Below are 18459 nucleotides of genomic sequence, written 5' to 3' on the forward strand. Positions count from 1 at the left end.
AGGGCTGATAACGTACAAAAAAACTACAGTTTATAAGTTTACATCAACTCCTCTGTGGTAGTGTAACCGATAATTTCTTACTTTGAGTTCAGGTGAATGTTTGTGCCAAATTTGAAGTTCCCTCAAGGTGTTACTGGATATTGTGTTCATGAGAATGGGATGGACAACCTAAAAACATAATGCCTCCAGCCCTGGCTGTCACTGACAGACCTTTAATGTTCCTTGAATGCACAGTGACATTTTCAATTATGCAAACACAGTTAAATGAATTAAAAATATGTATATGCTGCTTTACCATGACAATAACCTACTTTACTTTCCAGGTTTGTGCACTTACTTCAGATAGAAACAAAAAACATTTATTTTTTTATGTTTTAACATAATTTCATCAGGTTAACGAAGGGCATTTTATTGTCTTACAACAGCAGGTGTAAGTTTTTTTTGCACACAAACATAAAAAAATCATGAAGAACAGGTATTCTCATTAAGCCTTGGTGGTCACAGCCGCCTGTTGGCTCTGTTGTAGTTGCTGGATCTTCACGTTCATTACTTCAATCACAGCTGCAAGACAAAAGACAGTGTATTACATAAATAGGTGCATCATTTTTGTTCTGAACTAAAAAGGATGAGGTTACGGTTGACGAATTAAATATTTCAGATCTTCTTAATTTAATCTGTAGTTTCTGTAGAATCTAAGGCACCATGTTTTTCAAATCATACACAGTACACTAGTGAACTGATTGCATTTTTCTGTAAAATATTGTCTGGGTACTATTGATAATTAATGTGAATACTATTTTAACATTTTAGTTCATCAATATCAAACTGTGTAAACATTCGATTTTTTTTTCCCATCATTACCCTCACAGGGTACTGTTTGTATGCAATCCCCTGTGCAAAACGGCTGAAAGGTTTAGCATTTCTTAGTGCTTGCCTCAAATGTATTAGTAAAAGATAAGGGAGAACTGCAGCATCAAACATCTTTGTAATAAGAAATTGTGGTGATATTTGATAAAACACTGACGAAGAAATAAAATAATCAATAGAAGATGAAGTTGGACTTACCTTGTTTCATAGCATGTTTTTCCTGAAGGGCTGGCTGAATTTTTTCTATCTGCTTTGTGAGGAAGTCTATTTTGCGCTTGAAGAATGCCTTTGAGGCTTCCACATTCTACAGAGATGGACAAATAGAGCAGTATAAATAAAATCCACGTAACAAATACCTCATTACAATTAACACAACAACTACCACATTATCTGAACAAATGGAAATAAATGATTAAATTATGTGCTTTAAAATTGCAACTATTTTTATTTTTACCTTTTCAACATAATATCCTGTCCCCACATCCACCAAAACATGTTCCACGTCATTTAATGTTCCAGGGACGTACATCTGAGAAGAAGGCATGTCAAGGACAAGCATAGACACAATTTCATTTAAAGAACAGCTCATACAACAGCAAAATGTGAACTTCCGGTTGCCCCACTGTAAAGGAAGGATACAGAACTGGTGAGCGGCACGAGCAATTCTTTTCCTGCATGAGAAAGGAGAGAAAGGGGAAAAGATACACAACATATAATCAACTTCAGGTACAGATTCAAAGATGTGGATGATTTCATGAACTTTAATGAAGACACTACACTTTTGAAGACTAAATGCATATTTTTACCCATTACTTTGACCAGCACACTGATGTGCAGTGAACCCTTTGAAGAGAATTGTTTTTACATTACTATGACTAGATAGTGCTTATTTTACTGGATGTATTTATTATGTAGAGGCTGAACTTCTATGATAAAGTTCACCATTCCAATATACACGATTTATCACAGGATCTCAAGAACCACTGTTGAGTTACATATGTTTTTATCAATCATTCCAGAGATTGATATAAAAAAAATAAAAATAAAAATAAAAAAAACCCCAACGACATACGGCTTAGTGGGGCATAAAGCAATAAAACATATTTTACTCACCTTTATTGTTTTTGTTCAGAACATTCAAACTATCCTTTGCTTCAACATACTTGGTCTGGACAACTTTGAGCTGACCTATTGAAGATGTCAAGAACTCAATCTCCTGTAAAAGTTACAAAACAACCAAGGTCAGAGTTAGTACACAGAGTGATCAAATAACTCCATACGAAACCACATCTGTGAGCCATCTGAATCCAACAAGCAATGCTGGATTACCTACTGGGCAAAGTGGGCAATCACCCAGCAGCGCAAAAAGCCCAAGATTCATTTGAATCTATGTAATATGATTAATTGCAAATTTGTCAGAAAGTTGGACAACTATAGTACAATATCGGCTTTGACTTGTCCTCCATCTTCTGTCTCAGTCTTGTTGAAAATAGTGAAAACCAAAGTATTTACACATTCAAATTGCTCGTTAAGTCTGACCAACAGTCAAAAATCCAAAGATGTTGAGTTTACTATCATAGCAAACAGGGGGAACTGGCAGATATGGCAAACCCCTAAGAAGCTGGCACCTGTGATTTTTGGTATTTGTTTAAATAGTTGCCAGATAATTTTCTATTTGATTAATCAACTTACTTGTTCAGCTCTGGAGTACTTGTTTTTTGGGTGCCTGGGAAAAATAGTGAAACTACCGTATATGGTGAGGGCCAACAGGGGCCCAACAGCAAATTTTTGCCCAGGGGTCCCTAAGAAGGATATCTGACCATGCCAAGTGTGTAGCTGTTAATTGCACTGATTTACCGTAAGAAAAAACAAATAGGCCCACACCTAAATATCAGTTTCCCTTTTAAGTGTAGTCCAATAACGTTATATGCTAATATATAACGCGTAAACACATTAACGTTACACGCCGAGTGACACACCGGGTATCTAACTCACGTTTTTACCGTTAGCTTGTGGAGGTGCTAGTTAGCTACCCACCGTCCCATTTTCATCTAGAATATCGCCCTCATAAAGTCGACATCTAAGAACACATTCAGAACTGAAATGTACTAAACCTTTTGATGTTACCTGATCTAGCTGGGTTTTCAGTCCCTCTAACTGAGGCAGGGAGAGGTCTGTAAGATTCACCGCCATGTTGGAAGCGCGATGCCAGATGACCCTTTGTGACTGTGGTTCCGGGTGAAGCACCGCTATTAGTATGAAACGTCGCCCCCCTGTGGAGAAGGCACAACGGTTCAACGGTCCTAAACAATACCAATATTTTAATCACTTTAAATGCAAGTCAGTCATATACATTACACAAACAGTACTGTGCAGAGGTTTAAGTCACTTCAAGTTAAGTGAGGATGATTTAAAAAATCGATTATTTATCGATCATTTTCATGCAAAGTACAGTAAGCAGAAAAAAAACCCGACCACCTTATAGCATTAAATTCTCCTCGTTAAACCCTCGCAGTTTTTCAAGGTACTTGGCAGGAATGTTGTTGGAGAACTGCCCACAGTTTATCTGAAGATTCATGCTGCCTCAGTGACTTCTGTGTCTTCATGTAATCCCAGACTGACTCCATGTTGCTTAGATCAGGGCTCTGTATGGGGCACAGACCCTGCACGGTCAGACTGTGGCTGAGTGTTTGGCTCATTGTCCTGGTGCAGAATGAATTTAGGACCAATCAGGCGCCTCCCTGATAGTGTTGTGTGATGGATAAAAATCTCAACATCTAAAGTGCCTTAAAGTTTTGCACAATTCATGCATAAAAGGTCATATTCTATGGGAGCAGGGCTCAAAATATTTGTTACCACTAAGTGAATCTGAAATGAAACGTTTTCAGTATACTCCTAAATATGTCTGTCATAACTGCATATTCATTTTAAAATTGTTACTTCAACTTGAAAATACAAACCCTTAACTGTCAACTGACAAAAGCTATAATTTTTCAAAGTAAAATTGCAAGCTGACGTTACTTGATGCCAGCCAAAATCAGGTTACGGTACACAAATTCAAAAGGTCAGTATGCATTTTCAAGTTTAAGTAACGTGGAGTCCATTTCACATTTAGTTCCATTATAATCATTGATGAATTACATGTGGGAGTGGCATTTATTTTGTACTTTAATTAAACGTTAAAACATTAAATGATCTTGTAATAGTGATATTAGAAGGACTGATATTCCTCAGTATTTGTCCTCTAGGGCCTACAACAACTCTATACAGGAAAAAAAGAAAAAGTTAGAAATTTCTTTAAATGTTGATATTCATCAAGAATTATAGCTACGGCTTTTAGATGAAATGAGAACACAATGTCACAAGGAAACACTGCATAAATGTGACTAATTAAAAAGTAATTTCAACAATTTTACAACACAAACATCGACTGTATGTCAGAAAACATTTATTTAAAAAACTTTGTTCAATCAACACATTAAAAGTGCATTAAAACACTCAATAAAAATTAGGAAGATATTTAAAATCATTCACACTATAGTAACATTGGTTTAAAAAAAATTGAAGCATTGGTTTAAATTAAGAAAATGCAGTACATTAATCTTGCTAAAACTTAAAAAATTTTGACTGGTCATCAAGTTAAAGTCACATCCTCCAGCGTGTGTACTGAAATAATATTGTTTAAATACTGCACAGATTGTTTACATCCTACTTTTAGCAGAGTTTTAGCTTACCAGCCCACCTACTGCAGGTGGACAGGTAATCCATAGACCACAGGTGCAGCTCCTATGAGGTGTTTCAGGTGTGTAGCCTGACGCGATGGTCCCATATAATCCAGGAGGGGAGCTCCAGACCCAGCAGATAACCAGGACTCCAACAAGGCTTTAGTGAAACGATCAATATCCCGATCTGTCACATCCCACAGATTTCCCAAAACAAAGGGGCTGAGGAGGGAAAAAGGACATAGTCAATACACACACACAAAGTTAAATTAATGTTTATTATGTGGTCAAAAAGATAGATTTGTATGGTATTAGCTGGGAACATTATCATCGGATGTGCCTCCTGTTCTGAGCACTTGATATATCTGCCGTACAATGATCAGTGCTGTTGCTGATAAGTTGATAATTGATGTGAACTGAAAGTCACTTAATTCAGGTTTGTAGATCTGCGAGAAAAAACAAACTTATCAACTATTAACTAACTATTTAATTTAATTTTTAGAGATATGTATTAGTAGGACAGCATTAACTGATTCTTATTCAACTACAATACGGATATCTCACCAGCCTGCGATGAGGTAGCTGAGGATGATGCCTTGTCCTTCCTGATCCCCGCGCACTGCCAGAGCAGCACTACTGCAGCCGAAGAGAAGAGAGGCTGCTTTCATCTGCCGTTTCAGAACCACCTGACTGTCTAGGAACCGGGCGCCTGCACCATGACCCACGTAACTAAAAGACCCCGGGGAAAGAGGCACATGAACAAAGATCAAACAGGTTAACAAATCAAGAGACTTAATTTATGTTTTTTGAGAAGTTTGTTTTATATGAATTGAATTAACTTAATTAATGTTGTTCAACATCTGAATTCTTATAGACTGTTGCCATCATTTCCCCTCCCATTCAGGATACTTAATATCATCACTAACTCACATGTACAGATCCTTGGTTGCCACAGCTTCTTCCAGCTGACCTGAGTCAGGAGCAACACCACATACACCTTCCCAATCCAGTTTACTTTAAGGAGAATAGTAATGTAGTTAAAGAGAAAGAAATACTAGTGACAGACAAATCTAATCTTTTAGTTTAACTGAGAATTGGTGTTACCTGCTAAACCATTCCTTAAATCGGTCCTGAGAGTTTCCTAAATTGGCATCAGGGTCCAGCACATAAAACACCTTCTTTGTATCCACACCTTGCTTCAGGATGGAGTGAGAATCAGTCTAAAGGGAAGGATTTAAGTAATGAGACCTATAGCCACAACTGAATTTTAACATCAGTAAGTAAATTACACTTGCACCACTGTGCCTTGTAGTAATGGGGTTTAATCTTACCTCTTTCTGAATGCTCAGTCCAATTAGTGAGTGCAGAGAAGGCATCCGACTGACTGAACGAGACTTTAAGATGGAGACGCTCTCCCATGGTAACTTCTGAAGGTACTACAAAGGAAACAGGACAGATGGAGATATGACTGCATTATTATTCCACCCCACAATGGCCAATTGGACGTCTTGACTCTCAAAAAACTCCTTTATCTACAAATCAGACTACAGAGAGTTCAGTATTTGATAGAGATAATGAAACCAACCTTGTCCAGAATGAGAACCACATGACCGTGGGGTTCGTCTCTCTCTGAAAGCCGGGACACAGCTGTATGGAGAAGCTGGTCACACTCCATGTCCCACTGTGGAGAAACTCCAAGAGAAAATCTTTGGATGTCTTCTTGGGAGAGTACAGGAAATGCAGACAGCACAGCCTGAAATCAAAGTTAGAAGTTAAGTGGTTGTTGTTTTGCTGTTCCTGCCCTACCTGCTTTTGAGATCAAGATAGAGTAGAAGGTTAGATGCCAATGCTCCAGGATCCATAAAAAATAAAATAAATAAAAAAACGAAAAAAAAACCAAACAAAACAAAAACAAAAACAAAAACACACACACACACACACACACACACACCTTCAACATCTCCTCACTACACATCACTCCTCTGGCAGACAAGGCCTTGCAAAGGCGCTGGGCCTGATTGGAGAGCTCCGGATCTGATGAAAAGGGAAGAAGGAAGCTCTTCCAGCATCCAAGCAATTCCTCCATGTCTTTCAACAGTTGCTGGAAGAAAGATGTGAAGGTGACTTTTAGCATTTTTTTAGTCAAAACATAACTAAAAAGCATTACTTCAGATTGCTTGCTCTACATGTCTGAGTGGAAGTATATAACTTTGAGTGAAAGTAAGAGAGTAATACAGGCATTGTGAATGCCCTCCTGAGCAGTGCCCTTGCTCATAACTCACCTCAACTCGAGAGTCAAGTGCCCGGCGGCCTTCCCACCACTTCGCTTTCTCAGACACACAGCTCACAACCTTCTGTTCCACCTGAATACTGTCCATCTCCTGCACGAGCCAACTAATGGGGTGCTGCACAACACAAAGAGAGACAGAAGTTATAGTTAGGGTCATTTGATGTGAGGTTCTGTGCGGTACCTGGTACACAAAGAGATAAACTGAAGTGTGCATGTGTGTAGGAATATGGTAGTTCAACTGTTGAGAAAATGTAGTTCCAAAAGAAAGGGCTGTTTGACGGCAAGATAAAGCAGTGAAAATATCCAAAATAAAATGCACAATTCAACTGATATTGGCAAAGGGCTAAAACACATTTTTTTCAGCTGACCCCGTCCACATCAGTACATTGCTAAGCTTCTGTGGCAGTGCTCTTATCTGTTTCTGCAATACACTATGTATAGGTACCTCACACAACCCGTAGTCACTGGAATAGTCAATGAAGTGAAGCCACCTTTTCAAATAAAATATATCAGATTACAAAAATCTTTCATTTAATTCCCTTTATAGATTTTCATTTCACTTAGATCCATCTACAGCTTTAATAAGGATTTTTCTACTTTAGCTAGACTACTTGTTACTGCTGATAAGAGATGGGAAACTGTCAGCATGGCAAGCTGAACTTTGTTTAGATAATACTTGTTTGGAGTTTGAAAATAAAATCACCCATCTTAAAATTATATGTTATTACCATCACCTGCTGCTTAGATGTGGGGATATGAACAGTGACAGGGTCAGATCCTTTCTCAAGACGTGTCAGTATAATGCTGTTGCCCATTTCCCCGGGTTTTACTCCAAGCACAGACATCACACACACCGTTACCCCTGCAAAACAGAGAGAAAGGATATAATGAAAATTCACACTCTCCTTTTGTTTAATTTATCAAGCATGAAAGCATCAAGGAATCTGATTCAAGTTATGGATCAATTAGCTCCAATATTGTTACAGTAGCAACATGAATGACATATGAGCCTCTCATAATGCATCACCGTTATGCAAAGCACATTTTGACAAAATCAAAATCACAAAAATGTACCCACTTAGCTACTGAGATCAAAACAGTTTTTATTACTTTACCTTGGGGAAGGAGTTGAAGTTGTTGGATAAACTCTTGGCAGTGGTTCTGAGGGAAAGATGAGGAGTCAGCAGTAGGGAAGGAAAAGATGTTCTCCAACTGAGCCAACCTCTGTTCGGTAGAATTCTTGGATTTGGTCGGACTGAGCTCGTTTAGACTCAGAGCATCCATCTTGTCTGTCAACTCATTTGACGACTTTCTCAGCTTTCTATTCGAATGATACAAAGCAATGCAAGTGTTCAGTAATTTTAAACACAATTTGTGATCATGTAAATAAAAGGCAATGTTGGGCAACGTTGAATGATGGATGTGTTGCCAAAAATGTCTTTGGATTGAGTTGTTGGCACTATAAATATTACATATGTGCTTACTTGAGACAACTGGCTAAATGCCTGATTGTGCGATGACGGCTTGTGATGCCCAAGGACTGGGCATGTAGCATGGCTGTAGTTATGGGGTCGTGCTGTCCGAGTGCCAAAGCCAGAAGAGTAGAGAGGGTTGGGTAAATGGTGGGAGAAGGGAAGTGTTGAAGGGCCAGCCAGGCTGAACGCAGCAACAACTGAACATCCTCCAGAGAGAGATTATCTGAAAAAAATAAAATAAATAAATGAATAAATAAATAATAATAATATTGATGAAACTGGATAAGGAGCTGGTGATTAACTGTACATCTCTTGGTAACAGCTAAACAAATGTGTGTGTAAATTTAGTGAACAGTTAATGTACCATAGCATTACATGGCACATTTCCTTTTTCTGGTACAGATGCATTACGAGGTACTGATGTACTGATGATTCCACTTTTGTAATACCATTGTATTGTACATGTTATTGGATTGTGATTTAAAACTTGCATGAAATGACATATTATACCATAAAGATGCAGTATAATTGCAGAGCAGCTCACCTGGCCTGGTGTCTGGATGAGAGAGGTGGGTTTGTGGACCTTCTCTCAGATGACCTCTACTCCTCAGTTCAGACAAGTCGTCTCTTTCCAAGTCACAACACATATCCCTCCGCAAGACCTCAAAATCTATGTCAACACCGAGATAAAGGAGGAGATTAGAGCTCTAGTATCTATCCAGATTGGATACTGCAATGACCGTTATTGCTATTACGTGTCTTGCTATTTCCTGGCATTCTTCACATCTCACATACAGTTTTTGATTAAGTTTTACTGCCCAATAGCTGCATAAAATCGACAAATGCTCTCCTTGCTTGTTGTTGATATTCTGAAACGTACATTTTTGAGGTTTTAATACAGTATCACTGAGCTGATAAGAAATTTGAGATTATGGTGTAATTAATGGTAAACATTTTTCATTTTAAGCCAATGCAAGGTGATTATGAGAAAGTCCTCCATGTACACAAAATACACACCAGTATATTTACTTGAAGCAGGATTGTCTTCAGTCTCGGTGTCTGATGTCCTAAGCTGCTCAATGCTTATGTCCAGAACTTCATTAATTTCCTCCTCAATGGTCCTCATTTTGTCTGGCTCTTCCAGAGTTTCTGCTTCTGCCCTGGACAGCTCCCTCCTGGTTCTTCCTCGCCTTGTTGAGGGAGGCTGACAGACCAAACTCTTTTCATCTTCAGAAGACGTGGTCCGAGGCACTGCAGTGCTTTTACCCTTGGCCTGTCTCTTGGGCAGGACTTTCTCTGCTGGTGGATCTGGGGCTGTTTTAGAATTGTGGGCAGCTCTTCTCGTGGCTGGTTGCTTTTTAGGGACACGTGTTTTTTCTTTGGGCTCTGCTAGGGTATTGGCCTCTGAGTCACTCTCATCGCTAAACTCCACCTGTTAAAAAAGGAAGATGTTTTTCGTAAAAACCCAAATTTTTTTTGTAACAATAAAACCTCGACTCTGATTAGATACCTACCTTGAAACGTGATTTCTTTGTGCGTCTGGGGGCGGCAGGCACAGGTTGAGCTTTGTCTTGAACTGGTGACAATTCTTCGTACACATGAAACTGTAGCTTAGAGGCAGTCCTCGGTGCTTTCTGCGCTGAAGCAGGAGCTTTCACCTTCTGAACAGGAGTACAAGCCAAAGTAGGTACCACTGTGTTGAAGTCAAAAGTGCCAAGCTCTTTAACAGAGGGCTTTGACTTAACCATTACTGGTGTCATAGGAACCAGTCCCTTTCCTCTGGAGGAGCTTGTCACTTCAATCTTGGGCTTGACAGCCTTCACCTTTTTTGCCTCCTTTGTTTTGTTGGGAATATCAGGGTTTTTAATAGAATCTTTAGACTTTTTAAGCAAGGACGAGGAAGACACCATTTTCTGTTCCGATTTCAGTTCTTTATCTTCTTTTGGTGTGTTCCAAGTCCAAGCATTTGAGAAGAGGTCCTCTGGGTTGCAGCCCTGTTTGGAAGCCAAGGTGATCAATGATACTATGGCTTTAGTTGCCATTAGGCCTGCTCTCACTGGTCTTAAGACAGGAGAGGGAGTGGAATCAACAAATGCTAAGCCGGCTTCCAGTACTTTCCATATACCACAGACCTTGTTAAGCCTTGGTTCCAGCCCAGACAGAGCCATGCAAAGGTACACACGGCCCACCAAGTCCTGCATCAGGGAGGGTTTAGAGGAGCCTTTGGTGGGGCCACAGGGAGGGAAGAGTTTAGCCAATTTTGCCCCAAGTTTGGCAGTGACACTCTTACAGCGGGCTAATGTTGCCCACTGAAGTTTCAAACCAGCCTTGGCTTCATTAGGATCCAGCTGGAGAACCAATTCAGCCTGTGTAGCAGCCCAGCGAGCAGTGGCACGGCCCAGACAGGGCTCAGAGCAGCAGGGGCACTGGCAGTTAGATTCATGCGCCAGGGAGGAGAGCCAGCGGCGAGGCTGGGCTTTGAGAGGCGGGGAGCTAGTCAGATCCTTAACTACAGGTTCTGTAGCAATCCACCTAGTGCTCAGGATGCCCTTAAGATCATCCTCCATAGTAGGCAGGGGAGACTGAGATTTCTGCACTGGGCGACCTTTCCTTGGTTTGATTTTCACCTCTGTCTTCTGCACCTGATCAGAAAAATCTGAGGAAAAGAAACAGAAGTCCTTTATGCAGCTCAAGAAAGATGGCACCATCAATAAATATTTAATATTTTGGGGGTGAGCAATATAGATGTAATGCCACTGCATGATTAGACAAAATTCCTATCACATAACAGAAATTTCAGTTTATCATTTTTTAAGTTTTTAAACTACAATTTACTTGGAATTATTAACATAGATGACAAAATAGTAACAGTAATAGTAACTGTGACATGACCACCTCATCACTGTACAATTTCAGTGAACTCACTGAACGATACATTGAATAAGTACCCAGCGCTATTTGAATTGGTAGCCGTGTATGTAACTGACCTGTGCAGAGTTCCAGAAGATTTCTGACTTTGTCTAAATCAAGTCTACTTTCTTCTCTCTCCCCTTGCATTAGCTCCAACTCAGCTTTCATCACCAGCAGCTCAGCACATCTTAAATAAATAAATAAATAAATGAAAAGTAAGAGTAAGAGTGAATTCCATCAAAAAAGCTCTCCTAATATGTTGATCAATGTCTATATTGTGCTGTGTTCTGGGCCATCTTAGGTATATTATAAGTGAAGTATTAATGAGCATGTATGAATAGAACAAATTTGGTTATTAGGTCAGTTTTAAAAGTTACACCTGTAAATTTCAACACTGTAAAATTAAGTCTTTTAACTCCTGTAAATATAAAGCAGTCCAGCAACACCAACACAGAGTACAGCCTCAGAAATCAGCACTTCCATTACAGTCTAAAATAAATTTTATAAAAAAACTTCATAAAATTAAAATTTACTGGAGGGCTGTTGTATTGGCATGCAATAAACAGTGCAGACAGCTAATGAACTGTAACTCAGCATGTAACTGTTTCAATCAGTAACTACAATAAGGGAACACTGTATACATACTGTATATGTGAACTATGCATCTGCATCTACTTATCAAGCATGATCCCAATGTAATTTACAGGTTCAAGAAATATGCTTAAGTACTGTATACTGTAAGTTTAACAGTGCATAAGAAAAAAGAAGAAACACACTGTGACAGCAAGTGTGAGTTGATGCACCAGTTCATAAACTGTCCTTTGGACTCTGGACTATTTACATTTTTACCCACTAACATGTACATGTACATACTGGCTGAGTGCTTGTAGCTTGATGGCCAGTTTAAGGGCTTCTAGGCATTGGAGCCTGGCATCATTGATGGCCCCACAGCTGCTTCGAACAGCCACCATCTTCATAGAGCAGTTCAACAGGTCTGAGAGCAGCTGCCATTTCAGCACCAGGTTATCTCCTACAAGGGAAGAGAAAGAGAGGAATTGGCGTAGCTGAGGGCATTAAAAGAACACATAAGTATTATCAGATTTTGAACTGATAACTGATGAACTGTTAATCCATATGTGAGACAATGTACCTTGGTCGATGAAGCGCACATCTGAGCTGCTGCTATTGGTCCCGTACAGGCCTTTCCCCACTAAAGTGACCAGCAGGCTGCAGAGAAGCTTCAGGCTTTCATACAGGGCAATGTCTGGGCTATTTATACCTGAGGCACACAAACATAGGTCCATAGTTGGTTATTGCAGCAAACCTGACCACTACATTCTCACAATGCAAAATAAAAATAAAAAGCCATCTAGTTATATTAAATGCAGCAAATGCTTCTCCGAACCATGCTGTGTTATACGGCTGCGCTCAGCTTGTGGCAGTGCATCTGTGTCCAAACTCAGGTAGGCGCTGCATGTCTGCAGTGCCCGAGCACGCAGCAGGTACCAGCTTTTTGACTGTCTCTGCTCATTCACTTCTTTAAGCACTTCACACAGATAGGGCACTCCGCGGTCCACCTGAAATGGCCAAAGAGGAGAGGAGCAATTTTGATTAAAAAAATTATTATTATTATTATTTAATTATTATTATTTTTTAATCACCTGTACCACCAAAAACAGTATATGTAGATAATATTAGAAATACTGCTGGTAGACATGTTACCCACCTGTCCTGTGCTGTAGCAGTACTGAGCTTTCAACAGAATGGCCAGCATAGAGAGGGAAGAAGGTCCCTCACCAGTGGTATCTGAGGTAAGATTTTTTTCTGCTTGCTCTAACTGGCCCTAAAAACAGTAAGTTAGAGAATTATTTCACATATAATTTAAAAAAAAAGAAAAAAAGGCAGAATAAATTCTATGAATATAGATATATTCTGCCAAGTACCAAGAATAATCATTTAAAAAATAAATAAATAAATAAATAAAAATAAAATGCATTACCAAAGCCAGATCAGGGGCACCAATATCAAGAAGGAGGCTGGTTGATTGACAGAGGAAGCTGGCACGACTGTGGGAGTCAGCAAGATGATGTGAAAGTCCAATAGCAAGTCGGTAAGCTTCCAAAGCCTTTAGAGGCTGCATAAGAGAATAAGGAGATCTGATTAATACACACTTGTTAAATCAATCTGATCCAAGCATACACCATAAAGAACCGCTTACAGATCTACGTCCTTCTTGCAGTACAACTACAAATTACTGTATTTACTTTTACAAGCAAGAGAGATCATCTAGAATGTTTTTGCCCACATCTTGTATTATTACCTTTCCCATGAGTCTGAAGAGAGCTGCAGTCAAAGCAATGGAGCTACAGGTCTGTTTGGGGTTCCTAACAGAGGGCAGAACTTGACTCTGCAGAAGAGCAGACCACTCATCCAGGGCTCTTTCCAAAGGTTTGCACAATTCTTAAAAGGAAAAATAATGTGTAATAATCAAACATAGAGACAGCAAGTGATAAGCAATTATCCATTTCAGATTTCAATGGATGATATTAAAAAAGGGGTTCCTACTGTTCTCTGCAGCCAGGTTGAAATGCAGGCCTTCATAGACCATAATGTTGTCTTGTGTCTTCTGCTTGTCTTCATAATCAAAATCATTGGTTCCTATGGGATTGGCCACACACCGTGTCTGTTCACGCAACTCTCGCAGCTTTTTGTCCTTCTCAATGGCCTGGCCAAAAACAGTATTTTCAGTGTCAGTATATTAACCACTTTGATAATTCTATCTTGAAGTTGATTTAACCCCAAACCCTGTCATGCAATCCAAAGCAACTAATTTGGATTTCAACTCTAACTGTTAAGCTACTTAAAAAACTGATAAAAAAGGCTATGTTATACATGACTTTGGACGTATGTAGAAAAATCACACAAACAAGATGGAAAAGACAAGACACAAAACAAAAACAGTGGTTCATTAATATATGCACATACTATCCTGACAGATCCAGCAGTGCTCACCTCCTGAAGATTCTTCTCAAGAGTACAGATATACAGCCAAAGTAAAGCATGGGCCTTGTCATCCTTCAGTCTGTCAGCATTCTCTGCAGTCTCTCGTTCTTCTTCCAGTAGGCGTAAAGCTTCATGGGTAAAATCAACTGCAGAGCTGTGTAGTTAGAGAGAAAATAAACACAGAGACAGGTTGGTGGGCAGATATGTTTGTTGGCCCCACATTAATCCTTTTTTTCCCCCAGCACAAAAGCAGGGTGTACCTAAAACATTAATCAGGTGCCAGATCTGACCTATTTCCCTTGCCATCACATGTGCCATTGAAACCCCATTCACACAAGAGTCATAACTTCAGTTGCAGTTTCATACACATTGTGGATGACCCAGAGCATTATAAATTACATAATATGAGTACCAAATAAAATTATGGTTTAGCTAAATTTCTATCTCTTTCAGTAACTTGGTCTCTTGCCAACTCTTTTTCAGAGTAGTCTGGTAGTACATACATGTTTGCAAATGCCACAAAGTTCACCTGGGGCAAAACTAAGCAGCAGGTAGCATATCCTTCACCCTGGTCATAAAGCCAGATTGATATTCAGACTGACAAACCATGTTCATATGAAAGCTCCTACCAGTCAGTCTGTTCACTGAAATCCTGGAAACACACAACTTGGGCCATTTCACAGAGGTAGACAGCACGTAGGTGAGTGTGGGAGCTCCCTTCATGGCAGATGTCCAACAGATCGCAGAGTGTGTTGTAACGCTCCTGAGCGGTATCCCCTGCCACCTCCTTATAGGCACGCAGCTCTTCCTCCAAAAGGCACAGCATTACTCCTTCATCAGGGACGTCAGGACCAAAACCATCACGCAATGTCCTGTTCCAGGACAAGCCAACAGTTTGTAAGATTGAATAAAACACCAACACCAATGCAGAAAATAGAGGACCTAGCCATTAAACATCTAGGCAGGAGTTATTTAAAGACTTTATTACTCTAAGTCACTTAAGTAGTTTTTGCCTGTACCTGAGTCGGATGTCCTCCTCAGAGTTACGTGCCGCATCAGTCTTCGTTTTCACCCAAAGAGAGACCGGTTCAGCCATATGTGTAGGAACGTTGTCCCCCAGAGCTTTCAGCCACAGAATCACCCAGTCCAGTGCTCGCTCCAGTTGTCCAGCACGCCGAGAAGTCTGAACAGCCAGCATGAAGGGTCTGCTCAACTAGGTAATGATAATATAAACGCCACGTTCAAATCAAATGGTGAAGGTCAAGGTAATACATATAACTATAAACATGAAAATATATATGTAAAGCAAATTCCCCCATGGCCCTTCAGGTTTGTTTTTATCCAAGCCCATTCTAGACAAAGACATGATATGTAGTGACATGTGAAGAATAATAAAAGAAAACATGCTTAAGAAGCGCTTACCCTATCAACAGAGAGCGAGACAGGGCAATTCTTGCATAGATCCCTGCAGAGGATCTCAACTAGCGTGAACGCCTGGTCATAGAGGCGCCGGTTGTACAATCCACAAACTAAGTTGCTCACAGCAATAACTAAAAGACACACAGTGAACACAAAATGAAAAAAATTTCAAAATAATATAAACATATTAAGTGTATATATTACATGTTCCTAACAATTTAAGGGAGCAGTTCAGAAACATTCAAAGTTTCCTGTCAACATTAATAAAGTAGAATATAATCACCTGCTTTGATGAGAAGGCTTTCACTAGACAGCTTGCGCAGTTCAGTCATCATCTGTCCAGCTGTGGCTTGGCAGTACAGCAGCACTCTGTCCAGTGTATCACTGTTCTCCAACTAAGAAGGACAAATCACAATCAGAACTTAAGTCTAAATCCGAGAACATTAAGAAGTGACATGTGATGTAAGTGTATGCTCATCCATGTCATTTTCAGTTTTAGCATAACTATCATTATCATTGGACGTTACAGATTTTATCCTCACCTGTGATGCGAGCATACTCTCATAAGCAAATACAAAGCCTTGGTAAATACTGAAACAAAGGGCCTGTTGCAGTCTGCTGCTCTCAGCCTGGCATGTCAAATTCTGTAAAGAAGTTACACATCAGCAATGTATACATCTACATACACAAACACAAATTTTTCCTGGTACGTTACGAAACTCACCCTCTTTAGCATTTTTAAAATTAGCTCTTGTTGCTCCTCAAGGAAAGAAAACCAGGCAAGGAGTACAGGACCACTTAACCCCTTGTTGTGACCATTCTCAACAGCCCACACCACGAGTGCGCACCCTTCCAGAACTGCATGAGCTTCTCTGCCCCCCAGGTCCTCCGGGAGAGACCTCAAGACTCTGGCACACTCTGTCAAAGCCTGGGCATTCTCCTCACCAGACTTCATTGTTGAATGAACTTTTACTACCCACTTGCCAAGCAACAGAGCTGTACACTGACAGTCAGCACAGTCCCTGACCTTGCTCTCAGTTTCATTCAGGAAGGTGGAGGCCAGATCGTAGTGCCCAGCTTTACAAAGCACCTTAACTATAATCAGCAGCATTTCAGAACGCACATATACACTTGATTTCTCAATACACTGCCTGGCCTCATCCCCCTCCAAGCCTTGACCACCAGTCTGGCATTTGTTGAAAAGTGAGCGCACTTCCTGGAGAAGAAAGGAAGCATCCTCATTGGTCACCGCTCCACAGCTACTCTCAAATTCAGCAATGGCATCCTCTGTGTAAATGGGAGCTTTTGAGAAGGAGGTAGTTGCACTTTCTGTGTCCAACAAGAGGAGAAAGCTCAGAGCTTGCATCTGGCAGTGGAATTTATCCCGGGGATTCAGGATTTTCCTGTCTTTGGCAGCAGAGAGTCCAGTCCAGAGCACTGAGAAGCAGCTCCGCAAAAGAACATAGTAGTCCTCCGCCTATAAACCACACATATCTTGTTAATACTGACGGTAATGAAGCGATCATGCAGTGTGTATGTGGGATATACTGCTCGTTGTGCACAGTTCATATTTACAAAAGTTTCTGTGAAAAGTGATACATACCTGTTGTGCAGTGGTAAGCCTGCTGTAAAGCAACCCAGATACATAGCTGCATAGAATGTGGGCTTCTAGGGAGCTTAGCTTCTTGACAATATGGAAAATAATCTTTTCCATGTACAGTGGACTGCTCTGAGGAACAAGTGCTGCAGAAATATCATAGCCATTAAGGGAAAGCTCCACTAGCTTTACCAACTGACTGACATGGTCAAAGTCAAGAGATCCAACTCCAAGTTGATGGTTACAGGCTCTGATGACCCTGTCACACAGCGTGCGACCCTGAAGGCCTGGTCGACGCTTCACATAATCCTGCAAAATATAAACCAAAAAGATTTAGATTCTCTCTTCACCATGGTAAATTTATTTTATAGTTAACTGTAAGGTATTTTGTACTTTATACACAAATCATGTCTAATATCTATCACAGCATATGTAACTACGCTCATTTAGAGGTAGTTAATCCTAGGTTAAAAGTCAGTGCTTTAAATAAGTTATTTTAGACTAGTAAAATAATGGTAACTTGTAATATTACTTTCATAATAATTAATGTTACGATAGATGTGTGATTAACGTTATGCTGACCTCTAGTTCTTGAAGTAAATGCTCCGTCTCTTCCACAGAAGCGATCCGCTTTACGTACTCGTCCACTTTCAAACATTTCATGTTGGCAGCTGTAGGGGACACATCAGTTAAGGGTAAGTTGCTTTTAGTTTTAAGCCTCATCTAAGCGAGTTAGCTTAGCCGTTAGCTAACGTTAGAGACAACGTCCGCCACAACATGACACTGCTCAACTAACGTTAACATAGCCAAAGTAACTACGACCTACCTGAAGCGGGAGACCTTTGTAGCAAAGCCTTTATTTAGAGCAAATAAAACATTGAATTAGCATACTTTAGGGCAGCCGTGGGGCTGCTGCCAAACTTAACTTAAGTAAGACTGAAAGATTCAAATCTTCAACTATCATGGAAACTGCTCGCGCAATGTTTTTGAAAGGTGTTCGCTAACCAATCCGAAAGCACATCCGGTTTTACTCGCAAATAAAAGGACTTCTTCTTCTTCTTTGGGTTTTTACGGCAGTTGGCATCCATTATGTTGCATTACCGCCTCCCTCCGGTTTTATGTATCCATTACAATCTTGTGATTAGTCCTGTTGCTCTCAAAAACCTAAATATATAT

General features: G+C 40.1%; 2 protein-coding genes across 2 annotated transcripts; both read right to left on the reverse strand.

The window, feature by feature from the left end:
* Window positions 1-337: 337 nt before the first annotated feature.
* pfdn5 (prefoldin subunit 5) lies at window positions 338-3100 on the reverse strand. Its single transcript, XM_022745355.1, has 6 exons — window positions 2995-3100; window positions 1981-2083; window positions 1507-1538; window positions 1322-1396; window positions 1066-1171; window positions 338-561 (listed from the first exon to the last, which is right to left on the reverse strand). Exons 1-6 carry the CDS (start codon window positions 3058-3060, stop codon window positions 485-487), a joined length of 459 nt encoding a protein of 152 aa, XP_022601076.1. The 5' UTR covers window positions 3061-3100; the 3' UTR covers window positions 338-484.
* A 1277-nt stretch (window positions 3101-4377) lies between these two features.
* Window positions 4378-18239, reverse strand: espl1 (extra spindle pole bodies like 1, separase). Its single transcript, XM_022745075.1, has 32 exons — window positions 18110-18239; window positions 17866-17954; window positions 17290-17592; window positions 16411-17163; window positions 16229-16330; window positions 15970-16081; window positions 15690-15817; window positions 15287-15480; window positions 14897-15139; window positions 14277-14421; window positions 13830-13989; window positions 13585-13724; window positions 13264-13398; window positions 12991-13107; window positions 12670-12841; window positions 12415-12543; window positions 12138-12294; window positions 11342-11451; window positions 9869-11010; window positions 9372-9786; window positions 8899-9024; window positions 8364-8577; window positions 7995-8200; window positions 7608-7741; window positions 6872-6994; window positions 6541-6690; window positions 6175-6342; window positions 5921-6025; window positions 5694-5809; window positions 5520-5603; window positions 5154-5318; window positions 4378-4811 (listed from the first exon to the last, which is right to left on the reverse strand). The coding sequence occupies exons 2-32, from the start codon at window positions 17944-17946 to the stop codon at window positions 4610-4612; spliced, it is 6531 nt and encodes a 2176-aa protein (XP_022600796.1). The 5' UTR covers window positions 17947-17954; window positions 18110-18239; the 3' UTR covers window positions 4378-4609.
* Window positions 18240-18459: the final 220 nt, after the last annotated feature.

This window comes from Seriola dumerili, unplaced genomic scaffold (assembly GCF_002260705.1).
Source record: "Seriola dumerili isolate Sdu_G_001 unplaced genomic scaffold, Sdu_1.0 BDQW01000088.1, whole genome shotgun sequence".
In the NCBI taxonomy this organism is placed as follows: Eukaryota; Metazoa; Chordata; class Actinopteri; order Carangiformes; family Carangidae; genus Seriola; species Seriola dumerili.

What these genes read in the sequence shown, in the direction of transcription:
- pfdn5 (XM_022745355.1), bottom strand. Translation starts at nt 3,060, where the DNA reads ATGGCGGTGAATCTTACAGACCTCTCCCTGCCTCAGTTAGAGGGACTG. An exon ending in TCTGAACAAAAACAATAAAG is followed by an intron (nt 1,539 to 1,980) that starts GTGAGTAAAATA and finishes TTTCTCATGCAG; the next exon opens with GAAAAGAATTGCTCGTGCCG. An exon ending in AAAACATGCTATGAAACAAG is followed by an intron (nt 562 to 1,065) that starts GTAAGTCCAACT and finishes TTTGTCTTGCAG; the next exon opens with CTGTGATTGAAGTAATGAAC.
- espl1 (XM_022745075.1), bottom strand. Translation starts at nt 17,946, where the DNA reads ATGAAATGTTTGAAAGTGGACGAGTACGTAAAGCGGATCGCTTCTGTG. An exon ending in GAGGAGGACATCCGACTCAG is followed by an intron (nt 15,140 to 15,286) that starts GTACAGGCAAAA and finishes GTCCTGGAACAG; the next exon opens with GACATTGCGTGATGGTTTTG. An exon ending in GTGCCCCTGATCTGGCTTTG is followed by an intron (nt 13,108 to 13,263) that starts GTAATGCATTTT and finishes TACTGTTTTTAG; the next exon opens with GGCCAGTTAGAGCAAGCAGA.